At 43.0% G+C, this 25,838-nt stretch overlaps 1 protein-coding gene and 1 pseudogene across 3 annotated transcripts in view; one reads left to right on the top strand and one right to left on the bottom strand.

Annotated features, from left to right (window-relative positions):
* Positions 1–5,124: 5,124 nt before the first annotated feature.
* Csnk2a2 (casein kinase 2 alpha 2) overlaps positions 5,125–25,838 on the bottom strand; it is a 52,897-nt gene continuing 32,183 nt past the window's right edge. For all 3 annotated transcript variants that reach the window (XM_004663502.3, XM_045153340.1, XM_045153343.1), the window contains 7 exons: positions 17,726–17,809; positions 16,696–16,806; positions 16,123–16,224; positions 15,068–15,168; positions 12,861–13,009; positions 10,723–10,815; positions 5,125–5,565 (listed from right to left, as the gene is read on the bottom strand). In XM_004663502.3, the coding sequence (XP_004663559.1) occupies positions 10,739–10,815; positions 12,861–13,009; positions 15,068–15,168; positions 16,123–16,224; positions 16,696–16,806; positions 17,726–17,809 (624 nt within the window). In that variant the 3' untranslated portion in view covers positions 5,125–5,565; positions 10,723–10,738. The remainder of the gene's footprint in view (positions 5,566–10,722; positions 10,816–12,860; positions 13,010–15,067; positions 15,169–16,122; positions 16,225–16,695; positions 16,807–17,725; positions 17,810–25,838) is intronic.
* Positions 25,619–25,798, top strand: LOC123458057 (annotated as a pseudogene).

Raw genomic sequence — 25,838 nt, 5'->3', positions numbered from 1 at the left:
GTGGAGGCGGAGCGCCGGCCGCGTCCTGACCCAGATCCCTCCGCGCGCCCAGCACGCACCCCGGAAGCGCGGCGTCCAATCGGCTTCCGGTTCCTTCCTCTCGCACCGTTTCGCTCTGGCCCCGCCCCGGAGCGAGAAGAACTCAGTTGCCAAGGGACTAATTTTTCCCAGCGACATCTCCAGATTTGTTTCACGAGAGCGGAAGGAGACACAGGATTATGGAACCTGTTGATAGTGCCTTCGCGGTGTCATGGGAACCCGGCGGGCTGGCGCCCGGGGAACACGTCACTCGAGGCCACGCCCCCTAGAGCGCGCGCCGGCGTTGCCAGCGCTCAAGAAAAGGGGAGGTGCACGGTAGGTGGCTTTACCAAAGGGCTTGCTTGGAAATAAATGTTCGTTGGCCTAAGACGGAATGAACTTGAAGGGGGCTAACAAACACTGAGCACTTACCTTATGCTCATCATTGCCTGTAATTAACAGTGCCACTATGTATGAGATGCAGTGAAAACAATACTCTATGAGGAAAATGTATTGCCTTTAAAATGCACTGATTAGAAAATTAGTCTGAGCATTAAAATAAAAGCAGAAATTAATAAAATTAACGTTGAATAGGTTGAGTTGAGCCAACAGCTGACTTTATAAGATTAATATCTAGAGCATCTCTTAGGAAGGACATAAGGTATGATATTTCAAGTGAAAGGAACTCTCAAATGCGGGAGACATCTACAACTCTGCTTCTTCCTAAATAGTACATTGTGTCTGGGTCTGTGCCACATTTCCTGGAACACAGAAAAACAGTTTGCAGGGAACATAATCGTCTTAGCAATTTTTATCACTACAGCAGTAAATTAGATATATACTATGTGTCCAATATATCAAATGCCTTACCCCGTATTAATTTATCCAATCCTGAATAATCTAGCCAGAGTGAAACATATATAAAAATCTTATTACTGTATGAAGATAAAACTTAAAAATGAAAAACCTGCCGGGCTTGGTGGCGCACGCCTTTAGTCCCAGCACTCAGGAGGCAGAGGTAGGAGGATCACCGTGAGTTCAAGGCCATCCTGAGACTTCATAGTGAATTCCAGGTCAGCCTGGGCTAGAGTTAGACCCTACCTCGAAAAAACAAAACAAAACAAAAAATGAAAACCCTTTAGTTATTTTTAAAAATATTTGTATATGCAAGGAGAGAGAATATGAGCGCACCAGGGTCTCTAGCCACTAAAACGAACTCCAGATGCATGCACCACTTTGCATATCTGAGGAACCAAACCGGGGTTGTTGGGCTTTGCAGGCAAGCACTTAACCACTGAGCCATCTCTTCAGCACCTATAAAACCTTTAATTTTACTTAAATTTACTGTTTGGATGATTTATGAAGTATATAGGTTACAGAATGTTTTGTACCTTTTTATTATGATAAATAATTGTATACATCTGTATTTTGTCTACCCTACCCATGTCCCTGTCCTTCTTACATGTCCTCTTGAGTTAATCCATTTTCCGTTCTCATGCAGACATGTACAAATATATGCAGATAGCCATAAGAATATTGCTTGTTCTAAAACAGACATGTATTGAGCACCTCACTCAACATTATGGCTTTTAAGATCCGTTGTAGGACCCATGCATATGGACTCCACTGTTGTAGCTCTGGCAGTTCTCCCAGGCATGCTTTCTCTGTCTACTGTTCCAGTAGTGGGTACATGTGCTTGCCTACATGGATCTTTAAGGTCATGTACCCATCCACACACCTATCAACAATGCATGAATGTTTCCAGTTTCATCTGCCTCCCAACTCTTGGCATTTTCCCTTCTAAATTTTGCCATAAAATGATAGTTTTACTTATCATTTTTAGACTACCAATATGCTCATCTTTTCATAGGCATTTAAGTTGCTTTGTTTCTTATTCTGTGGTCATATGTGTACACGTGTGTATGTGTGTGTACATGTTTGTAGAGGCCAGATGTCAGCATTGGGTGTCTTCCTTGACCACATTCCAACTTATGCATGTACCACCTTCTAAACCAACATAAAAGGGCTATTATATGATTCTCTGAAAATCCAAGCCTGCTGTGGATGAACTACAAGGCTCCTTATCCCCATCTCAAGGTCACAACAACCCAGTAAAAACTATTTCTTTTTTTTTGTTTTGTTTTTTGAGGTAGGTATCACTATAGCTCAGGCTGATCTGGAATTCACTCTGTAATCTCAGGATGGCCTCAAACTCACAGCAGTTCTCCTACCCCTGCCTACCAACTGCTGGGATTAAAGGTGTGCGCCACCACACCTGGCTTATTTGCTTTTGTAATGTTTTTTTTCCTGTGTGTATGAGCAGGTGCACGTGCATGTGTGGAGACCAGAAGTTGACTGGATGTCCTGGAGAGTTCTGCACATTACCCAGGCCCGGTCTCTTCACTGGCCATCTTGCCTCCAGGATCCCATCTGTCTCCTGAGTGCTGAGATGAGGTAGGCCTAATACCTACTACCTGACATGTGTGCACGACAAGCGTTTGACTCAGGTCCTGGTTCTTGTGTGGCAAGTGCTGTATCCACGGAGCCATCTCTCCAAGCTGAAAAAACTCCCTCCTAGTCATCCTCAAAACCCCAGTATCTAATATGCATTGGAGATTTCTCTTTCAGAGAAACTTCCACACTGGGAAGTGAAGGAGAGCCAGGGTTAAAAAGCAGGAGAAAGTGAAGGTAACACTCGCATCCTAAATTCTTCATGAGTTCTAAAGGAGAATTTCCATGCCTACACCTGTGGATCTATTTGGCCAAGACACTCATTTGTAAAGGACTTTAAATGCCACAACATCCGCTCAGAGCAGTCGCTGTGTAGATAAGTATACACATGCAAATGAGATAGATGTGTGTGTGTGTAAATGAGGTATTATGACACTGTCCCTGAGATCTGGAAGACCAATGGAAATTTATGTTATAGAGCCTGAATCAAAAAAGGGTCCCATGAGAGGCAACTTGAGAAAACGAGGCAAGTGCTGAGGCTAAAAACCAATCCCATACCTTCCAGTGAGTTGTTGGCCAGGGAGGTCCCTGATGCCACCAAAACATTACAGGTCATTGCCGAGGCCCTTGGTTTACCAGGAATAGATGCTAAGATCCTATTACTGAAGATTTCACATACTTGGGCTGTAAGGCCACTGAAAAATCCTGCTGGAACTGAACTGATAACCTCCTCCATGTAGACCAGCCGACAGAAAGCTAGGAGTCATTCTGTATGCAGTTCAATTGGAGAGAGAGAAATCACCAGTGAAGACACTTCACAGTGGACACTGCAAGCCTTACATCTGGCCAGCCAGACTAAATGAGCCAATGGGTGCAATAGTGGCATGTCTGTCTTGGTAGAAACCAACTGTCTTCTAATTGGACTGGAGGCCTGCTATGGGAGGGAATGTATCCCTGATACTGAAAACCTACAACGGGGTAGTCATGAGCCCTAGGGGTGTAATGTCTGTTGCTGTCTGGCTAAATGTATATACTATGCTCATCAAATTGCCCAGTAAGCACTTCTCTTAATGTTCATACCTATATATTAATGCTACTCTCATTGTTGGTAGAGAACCTTGTCTTTTCAGATGGCAGTGACCCTGGGATGACAGAAGGCATCATGGTGCTGGGAAGAAGGGACAGGAGTGCTCAGCACTGCAATATCTCTATCACACCTTCCAAGGCTCAGGGTTTAATGCGGAAGAGGTGGTGGAAAGAATGTAAGAGCCAAAGGAAGGATAGGACTCCTTATAACGTGCTCCTCCAGACACAAAATAAGCCTGGATGTCCATGACCTCTCAGTGCCTGATGCCACCTACACAGGACCATCATAATAGGAGGAAGAGATCATGACATCAAGATAAAAAAGAGAGCGTGAGAAGAGGAGGAGATATGACGGAGAATGGAGTTTCAGAGGGGGAGGTGGGGGAAGGGAGGGAACTACCATGGGATATTGTTTATAACCATGGAAGTTGTTAATAAAAAATTAAAATAAAAAAAACAATGACCCCAGCTGTTTACACCCCACTGCCTTCAGCCTGTGGTTCATGGACCTGTGGGGCACTTGCTGGCATCCAGAACAGCTTCAAGCCCTCACGCCTTTAGAAATTACTGGGTATGATAGAAATTAGAACTAAACGACACTTACATCATGGTGGCCCTGGAAGAGTACTTATTAGTTCCCCCCTGAGTTGCTATGAGTGTTTACACTTTGGTTCACACAACAACTAAGAATGAGCAGCGGAGGAAGGGGAGGGATGCAGAGCAATCTGGTACTCTACCCCACTGCCTGAGTTCCCAAATCTGCCCATGCTTCCACTCTGTTCACGAAGCACGATGCAAGCCAGTAGCTAGGGTGGGTGGCCATCACTATTTTTACTTCCAGTGACAATGCTGTGCTGGGAGCATGGCCATTGTAAACAAGGTATTTTGTGTTAACAACTACAATCACTGCTCTACCCCAGGCTCTTCCAATCTGGGGGTCACCTTTCCTCCCGTTCCTGGGAGCCTCAGGTTGTAACCAAACAGCCTTGGCCCAATCCCTTCCCAACCACTGGGCAGCAGATTCAGCTGGCCTCCAGGACAAGGCATTTCACGTGTTGGGGCGCAGAATTGAGAGATGGAATGCGTTAAAACATGATCCAAGAGACAGTAAAGATGTGGCATGTTTCTGGGCTTATCAAAGAAAGCATAGAACTCTCTTGAGCATTGCACACCTTGTCTTGAAGAGGTCAGGGTGGATACTAGCTGATGGGAATGCAGTCAAGACAAGACCCAGCTATCCACTTCTCTAAGCATTCTGGCCTGGTTCATTCCACTATTTTTGTTTTTGTTTCTTCTAGGTAGTGTCTCATTCTGGCCCAAGCTGTCATGGAATTCACTATGTAGTCTCGGGTGGGCCTCAAACTCAACAGCAAACCTTTGACCCCTGAGTGCTGGGATTAAAGGTGTGTCACCACACTCAGCTCCATTCTACTACTCTTAACACATTTTATCTAAGTGGAGCTCCTTAAAACTGACCCTGCTTCCCTCCTGTTAAAATTCTGTCATTCCATTCTCTGTGGCCACAGGTCTTGGTCAACGGCCCCTTCTACACTGAAAACTCTTCATCCATTTCTTTTAAAACCTTTTATTCAATAATATATACTTTTAAAATAATATGTAACTGCCCATCATGCCATATACTGCCCATGTCCCCCGACCAGAGTCTGTGGTCTGCTAGTCCTTGGGTTTTGCCAAACAGGTGGCCACGGGATTAGTCAAGGGGCGCAGGGAGCAACAGTAACCAACAACCATTTTGCATACCCTTCACATTTCCCATGCTTTCTGGGTCAGGAGGAAGTCAACAGGAAGCCAAAGGCATGTGAACCTTTTACATTCGGAAGTGAGGTCTGATTTACGGTGGTGGGCTGCCCTTCAGGTGATCTAGTTCGTGCTCGCCAAGCCTGCCACCGTTTTGTGTCTGCTCTCGGAACGTGATCACGCTACACACGTTAAGACGTTTGATTTGGTTCTTGTTCTGCTTATGGAAAAGTGGGAGGAACCGCAACAGACCTGGGGAGAGATGGGAGGAGGGGAAAGATGGCATTAATTAAAGTGATCCAGTGAGGGGCAGGCCACCTGAAGAGGGCTGGGGACAGAATAAAAACTTGACTTCTCCATGCCATTCTGTGGGGCATCTAGTGAGAAGCTGCTGTGTGGGCTCAGGCTTCCAATAGTGCCCTCTTCCTTTAGCCTGGCCTCCTGGAGAGGAAGAGCACTGGAGAGTGTCATAGTCAATTTTCCTGCCGTTCCCATGGGTATGGGTGCTAATGGTGAAGCCTTGTAGCCATTCCTGCAAGCCAAGCTACAGGTCCAGCCCTAGATTTCCCTCAGACTTGTCAGGACTTGGTATTTACTCAGGGAAAGGACTGAGTCCACAATAAACCAGGGCAAGAAGTGAGTGCAAGTATTTTCACTGTGTCTGCAAATGGCTAGTTATTGGCAGTGGCCCTGAACAATCTCAGGACTCTTCCTACATTCAGTAAACTGGACGGCAAGGCCAATGCAGACTTCTCAAAAGTATCTCCCTAGACAATACCACAGCATGGAGAGAAAGCACTTGGCAGGCTGGAAGATGTCAGTCACTCTGTGAAAACTTTCTTTTGGTAAAGGAAAGGTGGTTCTGCTTAGTACTTGATAGACTACAGACATGGTAAGAAAGTACATTTGCCTTTAAGTATTTCAGCTGATTTCCAAGGGTTAAATCACATCTCTGAAGAACCCCACATTTGCCAAATCATGGCATGTGCTACAAGGAATGGGGAGAGATTTTTTTCATCACCACATTAGACTCGTCTTCAAAGTTAAACTCATGCAACAGAACAAATTGGCTCAAGAAGTGGGTGTTTAGTGGAGCTACTCATAACAGTCAAGAGAAGACTCCCACCATGCTTCATCCAGTGGGGTGACCTGCAGCCACCACCCAGGCTTTCGCAGTTGCAGTTATGTGTCCCTCCCCCAAGACACAAGAGATGAAAAGTGAAGGTCCTCATAGCAATGGCTAGCCTCCACCTGGGGAGGCTGGGTAATGTATTTTTTATTTAAGAAAACATGACTGGACATGGCAGCACACGTTGGTCATCCAGTGATACAAAGGCAGCAACTGGGCTGCAGTATTCACTTGTAAAGATCACAACCCAGGCAGTGTTGCTTTTCTGCAAACAGAAGGCTCCACGATCTTGAAGATTATCCAAGCTCTCCACTGGATGTCAAGATTTCTGTTCCAAACTTAAGTCACCATTTACAGCAACAAGAGCCAGCAAGTGCAAAACTGTTAATTTATTGATTCAAAGTTTTTTTAAAAATCCCCAATACATGCAGTTCAGGGTTGAGTATCACATTTGTAGCACATTGTTGCATCTTCACACAAAAGTATGCATCTGTATAACCCCATCACAAGTTTCCAGCCTCTACAGTGTTAGCTTGGGGCATTTTCATCAATACATATTCCCACGGTGCAAAATGCATGTCATTACTAGCTTCCTTGCCACCTCTCCTCCCCACCTCCCCAACTTTGGGGGTACTGTTCAAAGGCAGGACACACTTCAGTTTTAATTTATTAAACTCCCTGACACACACAGGTTCTTGTGTGCTTGTGAAACCTGCTTTGGCTTTCCTGAAGGGCTGGCATTGAACAACCTCTTCCAGCTCCTATCCACTCATATATGTGCAGGAGGGAGACTGTTCTCACTGTGGTCTCTGTGCAGGTTTCCCACACAGCCTTCTAAATCAATCACTTAATCTGTACTGGCACTAAAGGAATTGTTAACTAGGCTCTTTTAAATGTATCTCAATGCATATATAAAAACTCTCCTTACCATTCCAAAGTAGCTCTGCTTTCCATCCTGCCAACTCAGCACCTGGAGAACCTAAGCCATTTCCCTGAGTAGGCACAGACCTCAAGACCCTTGGTACCAGCTCTGTGCCTTAGCACCACCTTTCAAGGGTCCTTGGACCTCCCCAGGGCACACCCTGACACAGGAGTTTCATGTCTCAAGAAGTGTATTCCCTCGAATTCTACCTTTATAACATTGTTCTTATTGGTCCTTTTCTTTCACCCAACCCTCCCCTGGTACACTCTAGCCTCCAGGACGCTGAGTTCTTTGTTTCCTCTAAGCAGTCTTGAGACTACAGTTCCCTCTGCAAGGAGACATATGCCCTAAGCTTGGTGAGCATGGGCATGGTAAGAGAAGGTCTATGAGGAAGTCTGGCTGAGTGAGCATCTGCCATCAGATCTGAATGTGCCCAGGCACTCTGCTCACCCATGACAAGCCCCAGCAACACCGGCTCTCACTATGCAGGCAATGGCTTCTCTCACCTAGTCACCAACCACAGGGGTAGGACAGGAGCAGGCTCAGCTGATAGGAACCTATAGAGAGTGAACCTCCAATCAATCACTTCATTAGTTCTACTCTCACCATGGCTTTCTCAGCAAGGCAACCTTTCAATCAGTCACACTCCATGCGGCCATCAGTGATGAAACACTGATCTGGGTACAGCCCAGGAGCCTCTGCTCTCACCCCACCAGGTCTACAGTCTTGAACACAGGCAGTACCTGAGATGACAGTGAAACACTACCCTGTTCCCCACTTTTTTGCTTTTCACTAGGAAATAATAAAGTCCTTGTCATAGGCACTTTTAACCTGTTTTAAGGTAATGAAGCAAACAAATGAAACTTATTGAGATGAGTTTAGAAATAATATACTAACTGAAAAGGACACTGGGTGGTAAACTTACCAATTTAGTCTAAATAAAGACTGACTCCCACCCCAACACGCACGAATGTGTGTGTGTGCGCGCGCACACACACACACACACCCATTTACATTCTCCAAACTCAGGTAAACACTAAAATCTGAAGAGAGCAGGGTCCAGGTCTACTGGACCCAAAGTAAATTTAGAGACAGGTAAAAGAAGTCTGGACTAGACTCATCTTAAAATGGGAAAGAACAGCCTACGTGTCAAGTCCAGACCCAGAAGGGATTAAGCACTTCAAACCCAGGTATGCTCCACGTCTAAGGCATGGGAAGAGGTCAGGTACAGGTGTTGGGAAAGTGAGTCAGATGTTTCAAAAGGAAGGGCTCCTGCTGGGTCACAGCTGTGGCTACAGACCCAAGGATAACAGGCTGGCTGTGCTGGTCCTCAAAAAGTGTGACCCAAAGAGAGAAGGCTGGAGGCACATGGACCGATTCTTCTCCCACAGATGATTTTACTGGCTCTGGAGGACCAAAGGCAAAGAAGGAGTTACTGCTCTCCCAAGACCCTCCAGTAGGCTCCAGTGACTGGTCCACATGGGCAACTTAAAAAGAGGAGAAGGAAAGGGAGAGATGTGGGTGATTAAGGAGGAGTTGGGAAGAAAGGGGCAGGAAAGACACACAGTGGCACATCTATCTCCCTGACAACCAAGAGTCCAGGCTGCCTATGATAATCCCAAACACTTGAGCTTTGCTGCCTGACATGTAGGTTCTGATTTTTCAGGTAGAACAAATGTATATATGGATACACAGAATATGCAATGCAGGTACACAGGTCTGGTATGAGAACCTTAGCTGAATGTATTTCCTGGCTTTAGCATCTTTTCAATCTGCCAGTTCAACTCTATTAATGTCAAGAGAAGAGTTTCATTTCCATTTTAAGTTCCCATAGACCAAAGGACAAAAATAGAATCTGGAGATAGGACCTGCTACCAATACCAATACAATTTTATTGGATATGGAATGTAAACAGATGTTTCAAACAAACAATCTAGCCTTATCAAAGTGTATGGCATTATTAAATAGTTAATAAGGAAATTCTAAGTATGATGGGGTAGTAGACACCTCTAGCTCTAACCTAAGAGTATTAGGTCCCCAGAGCTGAGGCATGGCTCTGCAGCCAGGGGGAGGGGCTGCTGGTAAACTATATCAATGACAAATCCCCTAATGAAATTAGCCCTATTTCCTTTCTCTTTTCTTTTCTAAATAAAATCTAGCTTCCTTCACTAATGTGAAGTTTAGCATAGTGGACCTAGAGCTTTGACACTTGCTCCAGGAGCCCCACCACTTCCTTTCTGAGCTCCCACCTATTCTCCAGTCACAGGACAGCCATGCCCACATATCAGTGCCTGCATGCAAGGACTCCTTTGCCACCCCATTCATGTAATATCTATCAGAGCTTAAAATGAATGTTACCCTGATTATAAAATCATTTGTCATGAAGGTAAGAGGACTAGGTATACATTTTTCTCTCCTTTGACAAGTCTTTCCTGAATAAATCTTAGTAGGACATCTTCTCCCTCCTTAACCTGCCTGAAAACTGACTCTCCTGCTTTAGCTATGGCTGTGAACAAAAAGGTCTACTTCAGAGAGATGCATTTAACTAGGTGCACATACAGGGATGTGCTGGAAAATGATGATGGTTTCCTTAAAAGGCTGGGAGTGGAGGAAAGAGCTTAGAAAATAAAAAGAGCAACAAGATTCAACGGTTAGGTAAATCAACAAAAGTTACAATGAGCCCAAGCTATGGCTGAGCCCATGGACCTGTTAATGGCATCGCAAGATTTACAGTGATGTCTTCTGACATCAGAGGAATATGTGAAAGTGACTGCAGTTTGCTTCCAAATGAATACACTTAGAGGAAAACTACAGAAATGAGGTACATTTCCTGGAGAGCTCATGTCATAAAAAAATACATAAAACGTGAATTTGTAAAAGAGCTTAAAAAAAAATACTGTCACTGTTTTCATATTTTTGTAAATGAGGCTGGTGTGTCAGAATAGACTGCTGACATTTTGCTAAAACTTGAGCCTGAATTCTCACAAAAGAAAACCAGACCACAATGGAATAGATAGGAAGTCAGATATTCAGAGCTTGTTGACCTTTTGAATGGGTTATTCAACAGTGGTGTCCCGTTAAACGCAGGTAAGCGTACAACAACTCCGAGTTTCTCATCTCCCATGCATTCCAAAGGGAGAGTCCCCTCAGATCCTGAACTATGCGCACTGCACTGCCACACTGCACAGCGCAGCTCCCTGCAGACTAGTACTGGGGAGTTTCTTTGACAGACTTTTAGGTCTTTACTCTTCTTTGCCTTTAGAAGGAATGAATAGAATTTCTTTTTATCACACTGTAGTTTCCTTCAAGTTTGTGTTTGGTTGGTTGGTTTTATTGGCAAGCATCAGTGCCGCATTACCGTCGCTTCACAGGCTTCATCGTGCTGCGGTGAGACCACTGGAAAGCACAGCATTCTCTGCACAAGGCTGGGACTGCTCCTTCACCACAGGGTCTGCAAGAGAACAGCACAGTTACTGGTCAGCATGAGCACTAACACCAAAGGTGTAGCAGAAATGCCACAGCCAACATACCCTTTCCCTTCTGCAGTGGGTCAGGCATGCAGACCTCAAGGTACAAAAAGACCAGGCACTGAATGGGTCACAGAACTTTTGGTTGTTAGTTTTTTTTTTGTTGTTGTTTGTTTGTTTTAATGTAGAGTCTCACTCTAGCCCAGGCTGACCTGGAATTCACTATTCAATCTCAGATTGGCCTCAAACTCATAGTGGTCCTCCTATCTCTGCCTCCTGAGTGCAGGGATTAAAGGCGTGCAACACCATGCCTGGCTGTTCTTTTGTTTTTGCTCCCCAGTGCACAGAAGGGAACTCATAGTCACACACATCATAGGCAAACACTCTACCACTGAGTCATATCCTCAACCCTTTTTTCAAACTTCTGTCTTGAGGATGGTCTTACTAAGTTACCCAGACTGCCCTTGGGATTTTGCAGCATTAGCTTCCAGAGCAGCTGGGATTATAGGCATGTGTCACAAGGTCCAGCTGGGCAAATTAATCTTGGAGTCAACTCTTCTACTTCCTTGGAATACAGATTCAACTGCTAAGAGGTGCAGAAACACTAATTCCCCACTGCTCAAAATGCCCACTAATTTTATGAATTATTTTCTTTGCCTACCATCATCATATCCAGACTCAAATTTCAAAGAATGGGTAAACAAAAATAACCAGTGGAAGCCCATCAATTTTCCACAACAGCTAAAATGAGCTGTGTATTCAGACCATGAATTATGTATAAGTATCAATAATTTCATTGTTGAGACAGGGTCTCACTATGTAGCCTATACTGGTTTTAAACTTGTGATCTTCATGTATTTGCCTCCTGAGTTTACAACAGTACCCTTTAATAAAGTGATCTACCTTGAAGGCCAAGAACAACTTCCTGGGATGGAAGTTGGAAAGCAAACATCTGGGTTGCACCTGTTTGGAGTTCAGAAGACTGAGAATAAGACCTGTCTCCTTAGACTGCTGGTGCTAGGTTCAAGATCAGAACAATATTAAACTCCAGAGGAAAAAAAAGAGAGGGGGAGATAGCAACTGATTAAACAATAGATAACCTTTAAGGGATGAGAATTTTCATCTTGATTCACAAGGGGAGCTGAATCAGCCATTCAAGTAACCTCATTTTCTAGCCGTTTTTTTTTAAATGTTGTTTATATTTATTTACTTATTAGAGAGATTGACATGTAAACACCCAGCCAGGTTCCAGCAAAACCACACCTATTTCCTCCCTCAAATTCCTCTTACTCACTTATTGCTTTTTTTTTTTTTTTGAAACACACTACGGTTATACTACCTTTAACTAGTTGTTTTCTTGAGAAATAATCTTTCATTAGGTTTTTCACACAATGTATACACTTTAAAACAAACCTTAGATGCCTTCAATCTACAAGATCAGGGCGACAGGAGCGGACAGATAGCTGGATATACAGGAGCTACCACTAGCAAAAGTAAATACCTTTAAGGACTAAGAAAGTGATCTAGGGCTGGAGAAATGCACAGCAGATAAAGATGCTTGCTTGTAGAGTCTGTCATTATGAATTAAATTCCCCAGTAACCACATAAAGGCAGACACACAAAGTGGCACATATGTCAGAAGTTCATGTGTAGTGGCAATAGGCCCTGGAGCACTCATTCTCTCCATCTCTCTAAAAATATTTTTTAAATAGTCCTCTTTAAAGCCAGGTATAGTAGTACATGCCTTTAATCCCAGCACTTGGGAGGCAGAGATATAAGAGGACTATTGTCGATTCCAGGTAAGCCTGGGCTAGAATGAGGTCCTCCCTACCTCAAAAAAAAAAAAAAAAAAAAAAAGTCATCTATAAAGTTGTTTCTAGAAAGTGATTACTATAAATGAAATTGGAGGCCAGATTCTTAGGAGATCCAATACAAATGCCCAGAATTTTCCTGACTAATCTCAAAGATAAAGAGTAAACTTTGTGCTTTAATAAAGCACAGCTTCTGGAACCAGTCCCTGTAGACTCACAGAAGTATGGGTGCTCCATGGCCTCTTTGGCGGTCAGTCTCTGTTGATGGTCGTATCGCAGGAGCTTGTCCAGAAGATCTAGGGCTTCAGGGCTGACAAGATGTCTGTTCTCACTATGGATAAAGTTTTCCCAGCGTTTCCGTGAATGCCTGAGAATAGTGAAACAGTATTCTGAGACGAAATACAATAAAAATCCTTCTCTAGTAGAGCCAAAGGCAATGAACCCTTAGAATCCAGCACTGATTGTAAAGTAGCTAAATCTCATTCTCACTGGTCCTTACCTAAACAGTGGGCATGTTATCCATAACCCCATAGTTTTGCCATAGCACCCTGAGACAAACTGCTGTGTGACAGACATAATCAGTTAAAACATCTACATGTGATTGAGAATTTGTAGAATCTTTCCAGATTATTTTTTGTAATTCAGGCTTCCCTTTAATTTTGAGTGAGGCTTAGGGGGTAACAGAAAAATCTTATTGGTCTATTTATAGGGCTGATTTGCACAGGTGGTTTCATAAAGCAGTATTCAATTTCCGCTCTCCAGGAGCTTTAAGACCAGCCATGGCTATTATCAAGACCCTGTCTTAAACAAAACAAGCAGAAACTGAAAACAAAAAAACTGCACTATACCTGACAATTCAATATGCCTTAATACTTGTTACCTTACACAAAACCCTTCAAAAACTAAGAAAATACTGATTTTTTATTCAAAGACCAGTTCCCCAAGATTTGGCATCAAAATAAGCACATGCTTTACTTAGGAAACTTTTCTGTAACATTACAAGTTTTCCATTTTTAAATATGATTATGATTTTTATTGTTTGCATGTATGTGCACCTGTGTATAGGTCATAGGGCAATCCTAGGGGCAACCTCAGGAATGAAATCCATTTTTTGTTTGCTCTTCAATGGAGGTTCTCAGTCTAGCCCAGGCTGACCAGAAACTCTATAGTCTTAAACTGGCCTTGAACTCAAAGATCCTCCTACCTCTGCCTCCCAAGTGTGGGATTAAGGGCATATGCCACTATGTCTGGTTACATCACCTCTTTTGTGACATCTCCTCTTGCTGGTCTGGAACTCACTAATTAGTCTAGACTGGCTGGTCAATGAGCCTGAGGGATTTACTTTTTTTTTTTTTTTTTCGAGGTAGGGTCTCACTCTAGCCTAGGCTGACCTAGAATTCACTCTGTAGTCTCAGGGTGGCCTTGAACTCACAGTGATCCTCCTACCTCTGCCTCCTGAGTGCTAGGATTAAAGGCATGCACCACCACGCCCGACCCAAGGGATGTACTTGTATCTATACCTCCCCAGCACTGGGACTACTACACCCAGCTTTTTTTTTTTTTTTTTTTTTAACAAAGCCAGGAACTGGGAACTGAACTCAGAGGTTTGTAAGCACTTTACACTATTATTCCAGACCTATTTTGTTTTCATCTTTTCTTGCAAGCAGAGCTAGAGAATGGGCACAGAAGGGCTGCTAACCACTGCAAACAAACAAGATGCATGCACCAGTTTGTATATCTGGCTTTATGTGGTTGCTGGGGAAATCAACTTGGGTCATTAGGTTTGGTAGGCAAGTGCTTTATCCACTGAGCCATCTCTCCAAACCCCTATATTTTTTTGAGGGGGAGGTAGATGTTAAGATGGTCTAGTGATATAACCCAGGCTATCCTCAAACTCAGTAAGCCTTCTGCCCCAGCATCCTAAGTGCTGGGATTAGAGGCTTCCATTTTCACACATGGCTTATTTTCTTTCTGCTCTTTTGTTTGTTTGATTTTTCTTTTTCCAATGTGTGTGTGCACATGCACGTTCATGACAGTGGGTGGGGGAGAGAACTGGCACACCAGGGTCTCCAACCACTGCAATCAAACTGCAGACGTGTGCACCATATTGTGCATATGTGCAACCTTGAGTGCTTGCATCACCTTGTGCATCTGGCTTATGCAGGATCTGGAGAGTCAAACATGAGTCCGTAGGCTTTGCAGGCAAGTGCCTTACCTGCTAAACCAACTCGTCAGCCCTTATTTTGCATTTTCTATTCAACTTTTTGCAAAGTAAGTTTAAGAAAATATACACAGAAAAAAAAAGTCTTCAAATTTGGATATTATGAGAAAAGGGAAAATGATTTCAGCTAACTATCCTAAGAAACAGGGTAAGGAGAAGTGTAGACTTTTATAGCCCCACCACCCTCCCTGCCCTCTTACTTACTGTCCCAGGATATCATTAAAATGTGGATCTAGGTCTATGTGATACTTCTTCAGATATCCGAACAGCTCATCTGTCCCCAGAACCTTGGCAATGCGAACAAGCTGAAACATAAAATAAGCTGACCAAACCACTGAGCTTAGAAGTTATTGTGAACCTACAAACACTCTGCACCTGATAACCAGAAGATTCTACATGACTCAATCTCTGGGACAGAGACCTCATTTTCTTTTTCCTTATAATAGGGATGGCCTCTTTTTATTTTTTTTATTTTATTTTATTTTTTTATTCATTTATTTGAGAGCGACAGAGACAGAGAGAAAGACAGATAGAGGGAGAGAGAGAGAATGGGCGCGCCAGGGCTTCCAGCCACTGCAAACAAACTCCAGACGCGTGCGCCCCCTTGTGCATCTGGCTAACGTGGGACCTGGGGAACCGAGCCTTGAACCGGGGTTCTTAGGCTTCACAGGCAAGTGCTTAACCGCTAAGCCATCTCTCCAGCCCGAGACCTCATTTTCTAACAGACAAAGAGACTCAAGGACACAGGCCTATATGAATGCACATTTCCAAACTGTTTTTAAGGTCTACATATAACAATTATCCAGAAGTTAACATTTATGGGAACATCACAATCTAATGATTAGAATCTAGTTTTTTTTTTTTTTATTTATTATTTGAGAAAAACAGACAGACAGAGAGAGAAAGAAGCAGAGAGAAGGAGAGAGAATGGGTACACCAGGGCCTCCAGCCACTACAAGCAAATTCCAGATGCATGTGCCACTTTGTGCATCTGGCTTACATGGATACTAGGGAATTGAGCCTCAAACCAGGGTCCTTAGGCGTCACAGGCAAATGCTTAAACGCTAAGCCATCTCTCCAACCCCTAAAACCTAGTTTTATAAACAAGGAAGTGTCTAACTTCTTAAGAGCCATTATGGAAGTTAAAACAGAATGACATTTCATGGCTCATGGGTAATATTCCTGTCCCAAGAGGCTATTTTTTTTTTTTTTTGGGCATTCAACCACAAACAAATAACAGCTGTGTGGTGCTTGCTTACCTGGTCATAGTTGTCCTGTCCATGGAAGAAGGGCTCCTTTCGAAAGATCATGCTCGCTAACATACAACCCAAACTCCACATGTCCAAGCTGTAATCATACATCTGAGGGCAATAAGGACAGCCAACCAGTCAAGGATATTACAAATTCTTCATAATGAACTTAGGTCCTAGTCTTCATTTGATCTTTGAAGATACTTAATTTTATTTTTTTCTTTTCTTGTGGGGTATTGGTAATTGAATACAGGAGCTTGTGCATGCTAGGCAAGTGCCCAACTACTAAGCATATTATCCCCAGTCTCTGCAGATATCTTAGAATTACTTTTAATCCCAGCACTTGGGAGGCAGAAGTAGGTGGATCATCGTGAGTTTGAGGCCACCCTGAGATTATGTAGTGAATTCCAGATCAGCCTGGGCTAGAGTTAGACCCTACCTTGAAAAACCAAAAGTAGCTGAGAAAAATTTGCAATTAGTACTTTAGTATAGATGACTGGGTTTTGCAAGCTATATAGTAAAGCAGGAAAATCCTTAAGGAAATATGAAAACAATGCAAAGCAGCTTTGCTAACAAGTTCACCTGATAGTCCACAAGCAGTTCTGGTCCCTTGAAGTACCTCGAAGCCACACGGACATTGTACTCCTGAGCAGGATGATAGAACTCTGCCAGACCCCAATCAATCAGTCGCAGCTACAAAGATGACACAATAAACAAGTGAAAGAAATGTTTCTAGATCCTGTTCTGAGGACACAGCCACACCACACTTCTATGTAATAGCTATTTGGTCACACATAAAGTGTGAGCAGGTGTATCACTTAAAAAAAAAAGGGGGGGGCTGGAGAGATGGCTTAGCGGTTAAGCGCTTGCCTGTGAAGCCTCAGGACCCCGGTTCAAGGCTCAGTTCCCCAGGTCCCACGTTAGCCAGATGCACAAGGGGGCGCACGCGTCTGGAGTTTGTTTGCAGAGGCTGGAAGCCCTGGCGCGCCCATTCTCTCTCTCTCCCTCTATCTGTCTTTCTCTCTGTGTCTGTCGCTCTCAAATAAATAAATAAATAAATAAATAAATAAACAAACAAACACCCTCAGGTTAAAAACTGTAAGAGAGTACTCAGAGTTCTCCCTGCCTTAATTTAAGAAATCTTGGTTTGTCACTTTCTAGACATTAACAGTGCTTGATCTTTTTTCTGCCTTCATAGTACTTGCAAATGGAGCACATTCTCCCATCATTCATAGCTCTCCATGTAAGCTCAAGGTACAATTGAAGGGACTTGGGGTCAAATACTCCTTTCCAGAACTGAAGCACTATTCTAGTCTGTTAATATCAGCTGATTCCTATACTCACTGATCAGAGACAAATAAGAATTGCATATCAAAATTAGGAGAGACCCAAGTGTACTGCTAAGGCTAGGCAGATTAGTGTGAGGAAGTCTGAAGAAGTGAAGCAGAAACCACTGCTAAAGTCTCTTTCTGAGGCCTTTGGAAAACAAAGACCAACAATCAAGGGTCACCTGCTCACTTTATTGGTGGCAACCAAAACTGGAGACTGGAAAAGTCATAGCAACACAATTCTGCCAAAGGCAACATCATGGTCTACAGAAACCATTTTGTACCTTTTTTTGTTGGTGATCTATCATGACATTGTGAGGTTTCACATCCCTGTGCATGATTCCCTTGCTGTGGCAGTAATCCAGAGCCTGTTAAGTAAGAAAGCACACAGAAAAGTAAGCAAGCCCTCTACTACCCCCAATGCAAGCACATTCTTTTTTTAAAATTAATTTTATTTATTATTTACAACTTCCATGATTATAAACAGTATCCTATGGTAATGCCCTGCCTCCCCCCACTTTCCCCTTTGACACTTGCAAGCACATTCTTGTTTGTTTTTGACACTTGAACTTTAATACAGTCCCCCTCTCCCGCAAAAAAGGGACATGCTTCAGAGGGTGTTCCCTATCCTCTGTGGACTATGGCTGACAGGTGGTAAAAGAGGGCTGCAGATGGTCATACTGAAGGTCACTTTAAAAAGAGAAAGATAAACCAGAGTTTGGGACCTCACTGGAATCCCCTCTCATAGTAGTTCAAAGGACATGTCCACATCCATGTGGATATGAAGAATGACAGTTCTTTCTTTTCCTTTTTTTTTTTTTTTTTGTGGGGAGGGGTTTCGAGGTAGGGTTTCACTGTAGCTCAGGCTGACCTGAAATCCACTATGTAGTCTCAGGGTGGCCTCAAACTCATGGCAATCCTCCTACCTCTTCCTCCCAAGTGCTAGGATTAAAGGTGTGCACCAACATGCCCAGCAAGAATGACATCTAAACATTACCTTTCAGGTTGGAGAGATGGGTTAGTGGTTAAGTGCTTGCCTGTGAAACCTAATGACCCCTATTCAAGGCTCGATTCCCCAGTACCCACATAAGCCAGATGCACAAGGTGGCACATGCATTTGGAATTTGTTTGCAGTGGCTAGAGGTCCTGGTGCACCCATTCTCTCTCTCTCTGCCTCTTTCTGTCTGTCTCTCTCAAATAAATAAAAATAAAACAAAAAATTTTTAAAAACAAACATTATCTTTCAACCAGCACTCTTAAGGCAAGTGAGCCATGTGTTGTTTTTTTTTTTTTTAGCTTAGAAAACATTCATATGGGCTGGAAAGATGGCTTAGTTTCTAAGGCACTTGCCAGCAAAGCCAAAGGACCCAGGTTCAATTCTCCAGGAGTCATGTAAGCCATAGGGGGCGTATGCATCTGGAGTTCATTTGCAGTGGCTGGAGGCCCTGTGTGCCCATTTTCTCTCTCTCTCTCTCTCTCTCTCAAATAAATAAATTTTAAAAACATTTAAAAAATTCACGTTTTACTTAAATATGAACCCGAGCCCAGAGGGCTTCAAGAATCATCATTATATTATTAAGGGAAAAAATACTTCCTACATGATAATCAATACACAAGACTTAAGTGTACAAGTCAAAGATTTTTAAATTGAGAGAGCACAGTGCATTTCAAGGTTTTCCTTGAAATCATTCTTCTCATTTCTCTTGAGTTGGTCTGTAGTCATGTCCCACTATTCTCCCAGTTTCTCATCTGCTATCTAGTGCTAGAGATTTACCTTTCTGGAAACTAATATGATGGCCTAAAGGTACAGCCCTTTGTCTACCTTTTTTACTCAGTGTTTTTTTGAGACTAATCTATTTATGAATGCACTAGATTATGGACTTTGGGTAATACATCTCCCTGTGGTTTTATTTCTATTTCCATAGTAGAGCTAAAGCTGAGCATCTTTAAGGAGTTCATGGGACATTCTTTTTGTGTGTTTTATTTGGCTTAAGCTTTACCCCACTTTCCTTGTTATGCAACTCAGGCTGGTTGCAACTCAACCCTCTCTTTACTTTAGACTGGCCTCAAACTCCAGAGTGTTGGGATTATGGTTGTGCTCACCACTATGCTCACATTAGCTTTTGATTTTCAAATACAAAAAAACTGCTAGCTGGGTAAAAATAGATTTACCATATGACCCAGTGACACCACTCCTAGGCATATATCCTTAGGACTTGTCTCACTACCTTAGAGATACCTGCTTATCCATGTTTATCCTGCTCTATTCACAAAAGCTAGGAAATGGAATTAGCCTAAATGTACCTCAACTGATGAATGGATAATGAAGATGTGATTCTACAGATGGAATTCTACTCAGTAGTAAAGAAAAAATGAAATTTGCAGGGAAATGGATAGATCTGGAAAGGATTATACCAATTGAGGTAACCCAGGCCTAGAAAACCAAATGCCATATGTTCTCTCTCATATGTGGATCCTAGCTATTAATGTTGGATTTGAGTTGGAGTAAAATTTAGGAGAGGCCACTAAGCAAGAAAGGGGCTAGAAGGGACAGAGAGGGGAGGACTGAAGGAGAAGGTACTGTATAAATGAACAGATTACTGGGGGTGCAATGGCCTAAATGAGATGTGGTAGTTTGAATAGATGGACCCCAATACATTCACTGTTTTATTAGTTTGTAGTTTGGATCTGCACCCACCTGGCTGGAGGCAGTGTCACTGGGTGGATTTTAGGGTGCAGCCGTAAGGCGTGGTGGTGGGTTTGAAATCCTAATCTAAAGATATGCAAAGTGCCTAGCTGGAATTTCTGAAGTGTGCTGTGTGGTGTGCCTTTTGACTTTTTGCTTTTTGGATTGTGCTTCTCTATCTCTTGTGTTTGGTCCTGTGAAAGCAGGCCAGCTTCTTCTGCCATTATGAAACTTCCCTTGTATCTGTAAGCTTCAATAAATCCCTTCCTCCCTAACTGTGCCTGGTCTAGAAGCTCATCTCAGCGAAACTGAAGCTGTCTGCTACATGAGGTCAGGGGAAGGGAATGAATAAATGAAGTATGGGGGGAGGGTTAATCAAAATTTAAGATATTATAGCCAGGCATGGTGGTGCACGCCTTTAAACCCAGCACTTGGGAGGTAGAGGTAGGAGAATTGCCTTGAGTTCAAGCCAACCCTGAGACTATAAAGTGAATTCCAGGTCAACCTGGGCTAGAGCAAAACCCTACCTTTAGAAATAAAAACAAACAGGGCTGGAGAGATGGCTTAGTGGTTAAGCACTTGCCTGTGAAGCTTAAGGACCCTGGTTCGAGGCTCGATTCTCCAGGACCCATGTTAGCCAGATGCACAAGGGGGCATATGCATCTGGAGTTCGTTTGCAGTGGCTGGAAGCCCTGGCATGCCCATTCTCTCTATCTATCTACCTCTTTCTCTGTTACTCTCAAATAAATAAAAATGAACAAAAAAAATAAAATAAAAATAAAAACAAACAAACAAACAAAAATAAGATATTATAAATAAGCCATATGGAAACCCACCTTTTTGGATAATGGCACACCCAAAAGTTATATACATTGTTACCAAAAAAATTTCAGTGCCAGGGAAGGGATACCTTCCAGTGAGGTCCCCAATGCCCCCAAAACATTACAGGCCATTGCCAAGGCTCATGGTTTCCCAAAGCAATAGATGGTAAGACCCTGTTGCTGAAGACTCCAAATGCTCGACTGGCAAGGTCACTGAGAAATCAAGCTGAAGCTGAGCTGAAAACCTCCCTATGGACCAGCTGAAAGCAAGCTTGAAAAAGCTACACTTCATGCAGCCCTACGGGAGAGAGAAGTTACCAGCAGTGATCAACAACAGTGGACACTGCAAACCGGCCCGGTGGAATGAACCAATGGGTGCAAAGTGTCATGTCTGTTATGGGGAAAACTAATCACTTTCTAATTGGACTGGAGGCCTGCTGCATGGGAGAGAATACAAGCCTGGTACTGAAAACCTAATCAAAAGCCTATGGCAGAGAAGTTCATGAGCCCTAGGGGAATAATACCTGCTGTTGTCTGGCTAAATGCATATATTATGCTCACCAAACTGCTCTGTAAGCACTTTAAAAATTATTTATTTATTTGAGAGAGGGAGAAAAGGTAAGAGGCAGACGGGGGGGGGGGGGAGGGAGAGACAGAGAGATAAAGAATATGAATATGGGTGTGCCAGGGATTCCAGCCACTGCAAACCAACTCCAGACCCACGCACCACCTTTTGCATCTGGCTTACATGGGTCCTGGGGAATCAAACCGAAGTCCTTTGGCTTTGCAAGCAAATGTCTTAACCGCTAACTCATCTCTCCCACCCCTGTAAACACTTTTCTTAATATTCACACCCATATATTAGTATTACTCTCTCTTTTCAGGTGGCAGTGACCTCTGGGGTGACTAAAAAGGCACCACTGTGCTGAGAAGAAGTGACAGAGGAATGCTCAGCACTGAAACATCTCTATCACACCTTCCAAGGCTCAGGGTCCATTTCGGAAGAGGTAGCAGAAAGAATTTAATGCCAAAGTTAAGAGAATTACTTACAATGTAATCTTTCAGATACAAAATGGCCTGGATATCCATGACCTCACAGTGCCTGGCACAACCTACATAAGACCCTCATAATAGGAGAAAAAGATGATGACATCAAAATAAAAGAGACTAATTGAGGGGGAGGGAATATGATGGACAGTAGATAAGTGAAGGACAAAGTGGGGGGGGGAGGTATTATCATGGTTTATTGTATAACTATGGAAGTTAAATTTAAGGCTTGGTGAGATGGCATAGCAGTTAAGGCATTTGCCTGCAAAGGCAAAGGGCCTACGTTCAATGCCCCAGGACCCCGTAAGCCAGATACACAAGATGGCACATGCATCTGGAGTTTGCTTGCAATGGCTGGATGCCCTGGCACACCCCTTCTTTCTCTCTTTCTCTCTCCTTCTGTCTGACTCTGTCTCTCTCAAATATATAAATAAAAATATTTAAAAAAAATACAAAATTAGGGAGGGGATATGATGGAGAATGGAATTTCAAAGGGGAAAATGGGGGGAGGGAGGGTATTACCATGGGATATTTTTTATAATCATGGAAAATGTTGATAAAAAGTGAGAAAAAAAATTAATTAAATTTTTAAAAATTGCCAGGCATGGTGGCACACGCCTTTAATCCCAGCACTTGGGAGGAAGAGGTAGGATTGCTGTTGAGTTCGAAGCCACCCTGAGACTACATAGTGAATTTCAGGTCAGCCTGGGCCAGAGCAAAGCCCTACCTTGGAAAACAAAACAAACAAGACACAAAAGCTAGCTGGGCATGGTGGCACACTATGGGGATAGAAGTGAGACTATACCATCCAGAGGACGGAATACTGAAGTGAAGGCAAATAAGGGAACTTTTGGGGGACATTAATCATTTTCTTTACCAGCCCAAATGGATAGAATGTTATGTGATCTATAGCTGCACTGTAAAATATAGTAGTCTCTAGCTACATGAGGCCCTGAACACATGGAATGTGACTAGTACGATATGACTATAAAGAACCAAATTCTTAGGGTTTTTTGTTTTGTTTCATTTGTTTGTTTGAGGTAGGGTCTCACTCTAGCCCAGGCTGACCTAGAACACTCTCTGTTGTTCCACACTGGCCTCAAATTCAAGTGATCCCCCTACCTCTGCCTCTCAAGCGTGGGATTAAAGGCATGTACCACCACACTTAAGTCAAATTCTTAGTTTTGCTTAATTTAAATTGCTACTATAGGTCCATGGGCACCTGAGTAAAGGTTTTATATATGCAAAATCCAAAATATGTATACTGAAGATTTACTTATTTCACTTACATTCTACTTTAATTTTTTCTCTTTGCTTTACAACAGTTTTTACAAGATTTCAAAGCACCTTTGTGACAAACCAGGAGTCCATAAGGACACACTGCCTTGATTCTGAATCAGAGGAGACCAAGCCTTAGAAGGTCACTAAGCAGTCACATGCAGTCCTCAGCCTGTTTCTTATTTTAAAAAATTCAGTAAATATTCATACTCCCTACTCATATTTTTCCCCCACAAAGAATATTCAGCATTATTAATCCAGCCATTTTGCCAAATAAGCTAATTGGAGCCGTAATACCTGGAATGTGCAAAACACTTGATGACAGCAAATGCTGAGCAAATACTGCAAGGTAATTCTTTGGCAAAACTCATTAGCCAGATGCCCTGTGGAGTTATTGACATGCTTTTAAATTCCTTGAGGTATTATTTCAGTTTTAAAAGCTTCTGACCATTTACCACAAAAGATTTTCCAAGTTTCAGGTAAGTTTCCATGCCTCATTATCTGGAAGAAATATGCTACTGTTCAACTTCTGAAAGCAGGATAGTCACTAGGCAGTGAAGCCATCTACCCTCTTAACACCTCTGCTACTAGGATGACTTTACTTGATCTGAGGATGAATGTGCTAGGTTATATCTTTAGCTAAAAACTGCAAAGCCTCAATACTGGAGTTAAAAATACAAGCACTTGTGAGATGTAGATTGCAGCTCTCATGGGGTAGACGCATGGGACTTCTGGGAAGACCTCCAGAAAAGGGATAGTCTGCCACTGCAAACCTCTTCCACGCTATGCTTTGATTCTAGTATATAGAGGACAAAAAAAAAAAAAAAAAAAAAAGGTCAGCTCAGTTAAGCTCTACCTCTCTTTACCAACAAAATGGTTCAGTAGACATCAGGTGAACCTTAGGTCCACCAGCGTGCTCTCTTAAGTAAATGGCTTATATAAGTAAACAGAAGAGAAAGCATTCATTTCATAGAGCTAGTTTTTCAAATCCATTCTCTAAGATTTAACCTGCTACTATTTTCAAACTATTCTTCACAGTCCCAACCAAATCCCATCACTGTGAACTTCTTTTCTTTTTTCTTTTTTTCTTTTCCTTTTATTCTCTTTATTTTTTTAATTTTTTTTTTGTTGACAACTTCTCTAATTATAGTCAATAAATCATGATAATTCCCTCTTCCCCCCCAACTTTCGACTTTGCAACTCCACTCTCCAGCATGTTCCCTCTTCCTCTCCATCAATCTCTCCTTTATTTTGATGTCTTCATCTTTTCCTCCTATTATGATAGTCTTATGTATATACTGCCAGGCACTGCGAGATCATGGTTATCCAGGCCATTTTGTGTCTGAAAGAACGCATTGCAAGCAGTCCTACCCTTTCTTTGGCTCTTACATTCTTTCTGTGGCCTCTTCTGCAATGCACCCTGAGCCTTGGAAGATATGATAGAGATGCTTCAGTGCTGAGCACTCCTCTGTCACTTCTTAGCACTATGGTGCCTTGTGAGTCATTCTAAGGGCACCATCATCAGAAAAAGAGAAGCTTCTCTAACCAAAAGTGAGAGTAGCATTAATATATGTGCATGAACATTAAGAGAAGTGTTTGCTGGACAATTTTGTGAGCATCGTATATAGATTTAGCCAGATACCACTGTTACACCTCTAGGGCTCATGACTTCCCCCATCATAGGTTTTCAGTATCAGGCATGTGTTCCCTCCCATGGAGTGGGCCTCCAGTCCAATTAGAGAGTGGTTGGTTTCCCCCATAACAAACATGCTACTATTGTACTCATTGGCTAATTTGGCCTGGCTGACCAAATTTAAGGCTTGCAGTGTCCACTGTTATCTCCACCGACGACTTCTCTCTCTCCCATGGAGCTACATGCAGTGTAGTTTTTTTCCAGCTGTAATCTGGTCTACACAGAGGAGGTTTTCAGCTCAGCTCCAGCAGTATTTCTCAGTCACTTTACAACCCAAGCATGTGCAGTCTTCAGCAATAGGGTCTTACCATCTATTCCTGGTGGGAAACCAAGGGCCTTGGCAATGGCCTATAATGTTTTGGGGGGCATGAAGGACTTCCCTGGCCAACAACTCATTGGAAAGTATCCCATCCCTGGCACTGAAAATTTTCTAGTAACAGTCTATGGCTTCTGAGTGAGCCATTGTCTAAAACAGTAGGTCTTGCGCTGGAGAGATTGCATAGTGGTTAAGGCACTTGCTTGTTAAGCCTAAGGATCCATGTTTGACTCTCCAGACCCCATGTAAGTCAGACGTACAAAGGTGAAGCAAGCACAAGGTCATAATATATGCCCACTAGGTGGTGCAAATGTCTGGAGTTTGATTGCAGTGCTGATGCCCTGGCATGCCAATTCTCTCTTTCTCAGTGTGTGTCTCAGAAACTATGAGGAGGACATGCAGTGTTCTTTTCTGAGTGTGAAGCTGGCTGTTGGTGTTGCTTTGCTGCCATTACCACTTGCAATTGATGATCACTCTTGCTCTCCCTCGGGAGGGCTGGAGGAAGAGGACACAAGTCTTGTGCATATGGCTTACATGGATCCTGGGGAATTGAACC

The sequence above is a fragment of the Jaculus jaculus genome, chromosome 1 (genome assembly GCF_020740685.1).
Source record: "Jaculus jaculus isolate mJacJac1 chromosome 1, mJacJac1.mat.Y.cur, whole genome shotgun sequence".
NCBI classification, from domain to species: Eukaryota; Metazoa; Chordata; class Mammalia; order Rodentia; family Dipodidae; genus Jaculus; species Jaculus jaculus.
The sequence above is the reverse complement of the archived record's forward strand: the minus strand, read 5'-3'. Positions and strand labels throughout refer to the sequence as shown.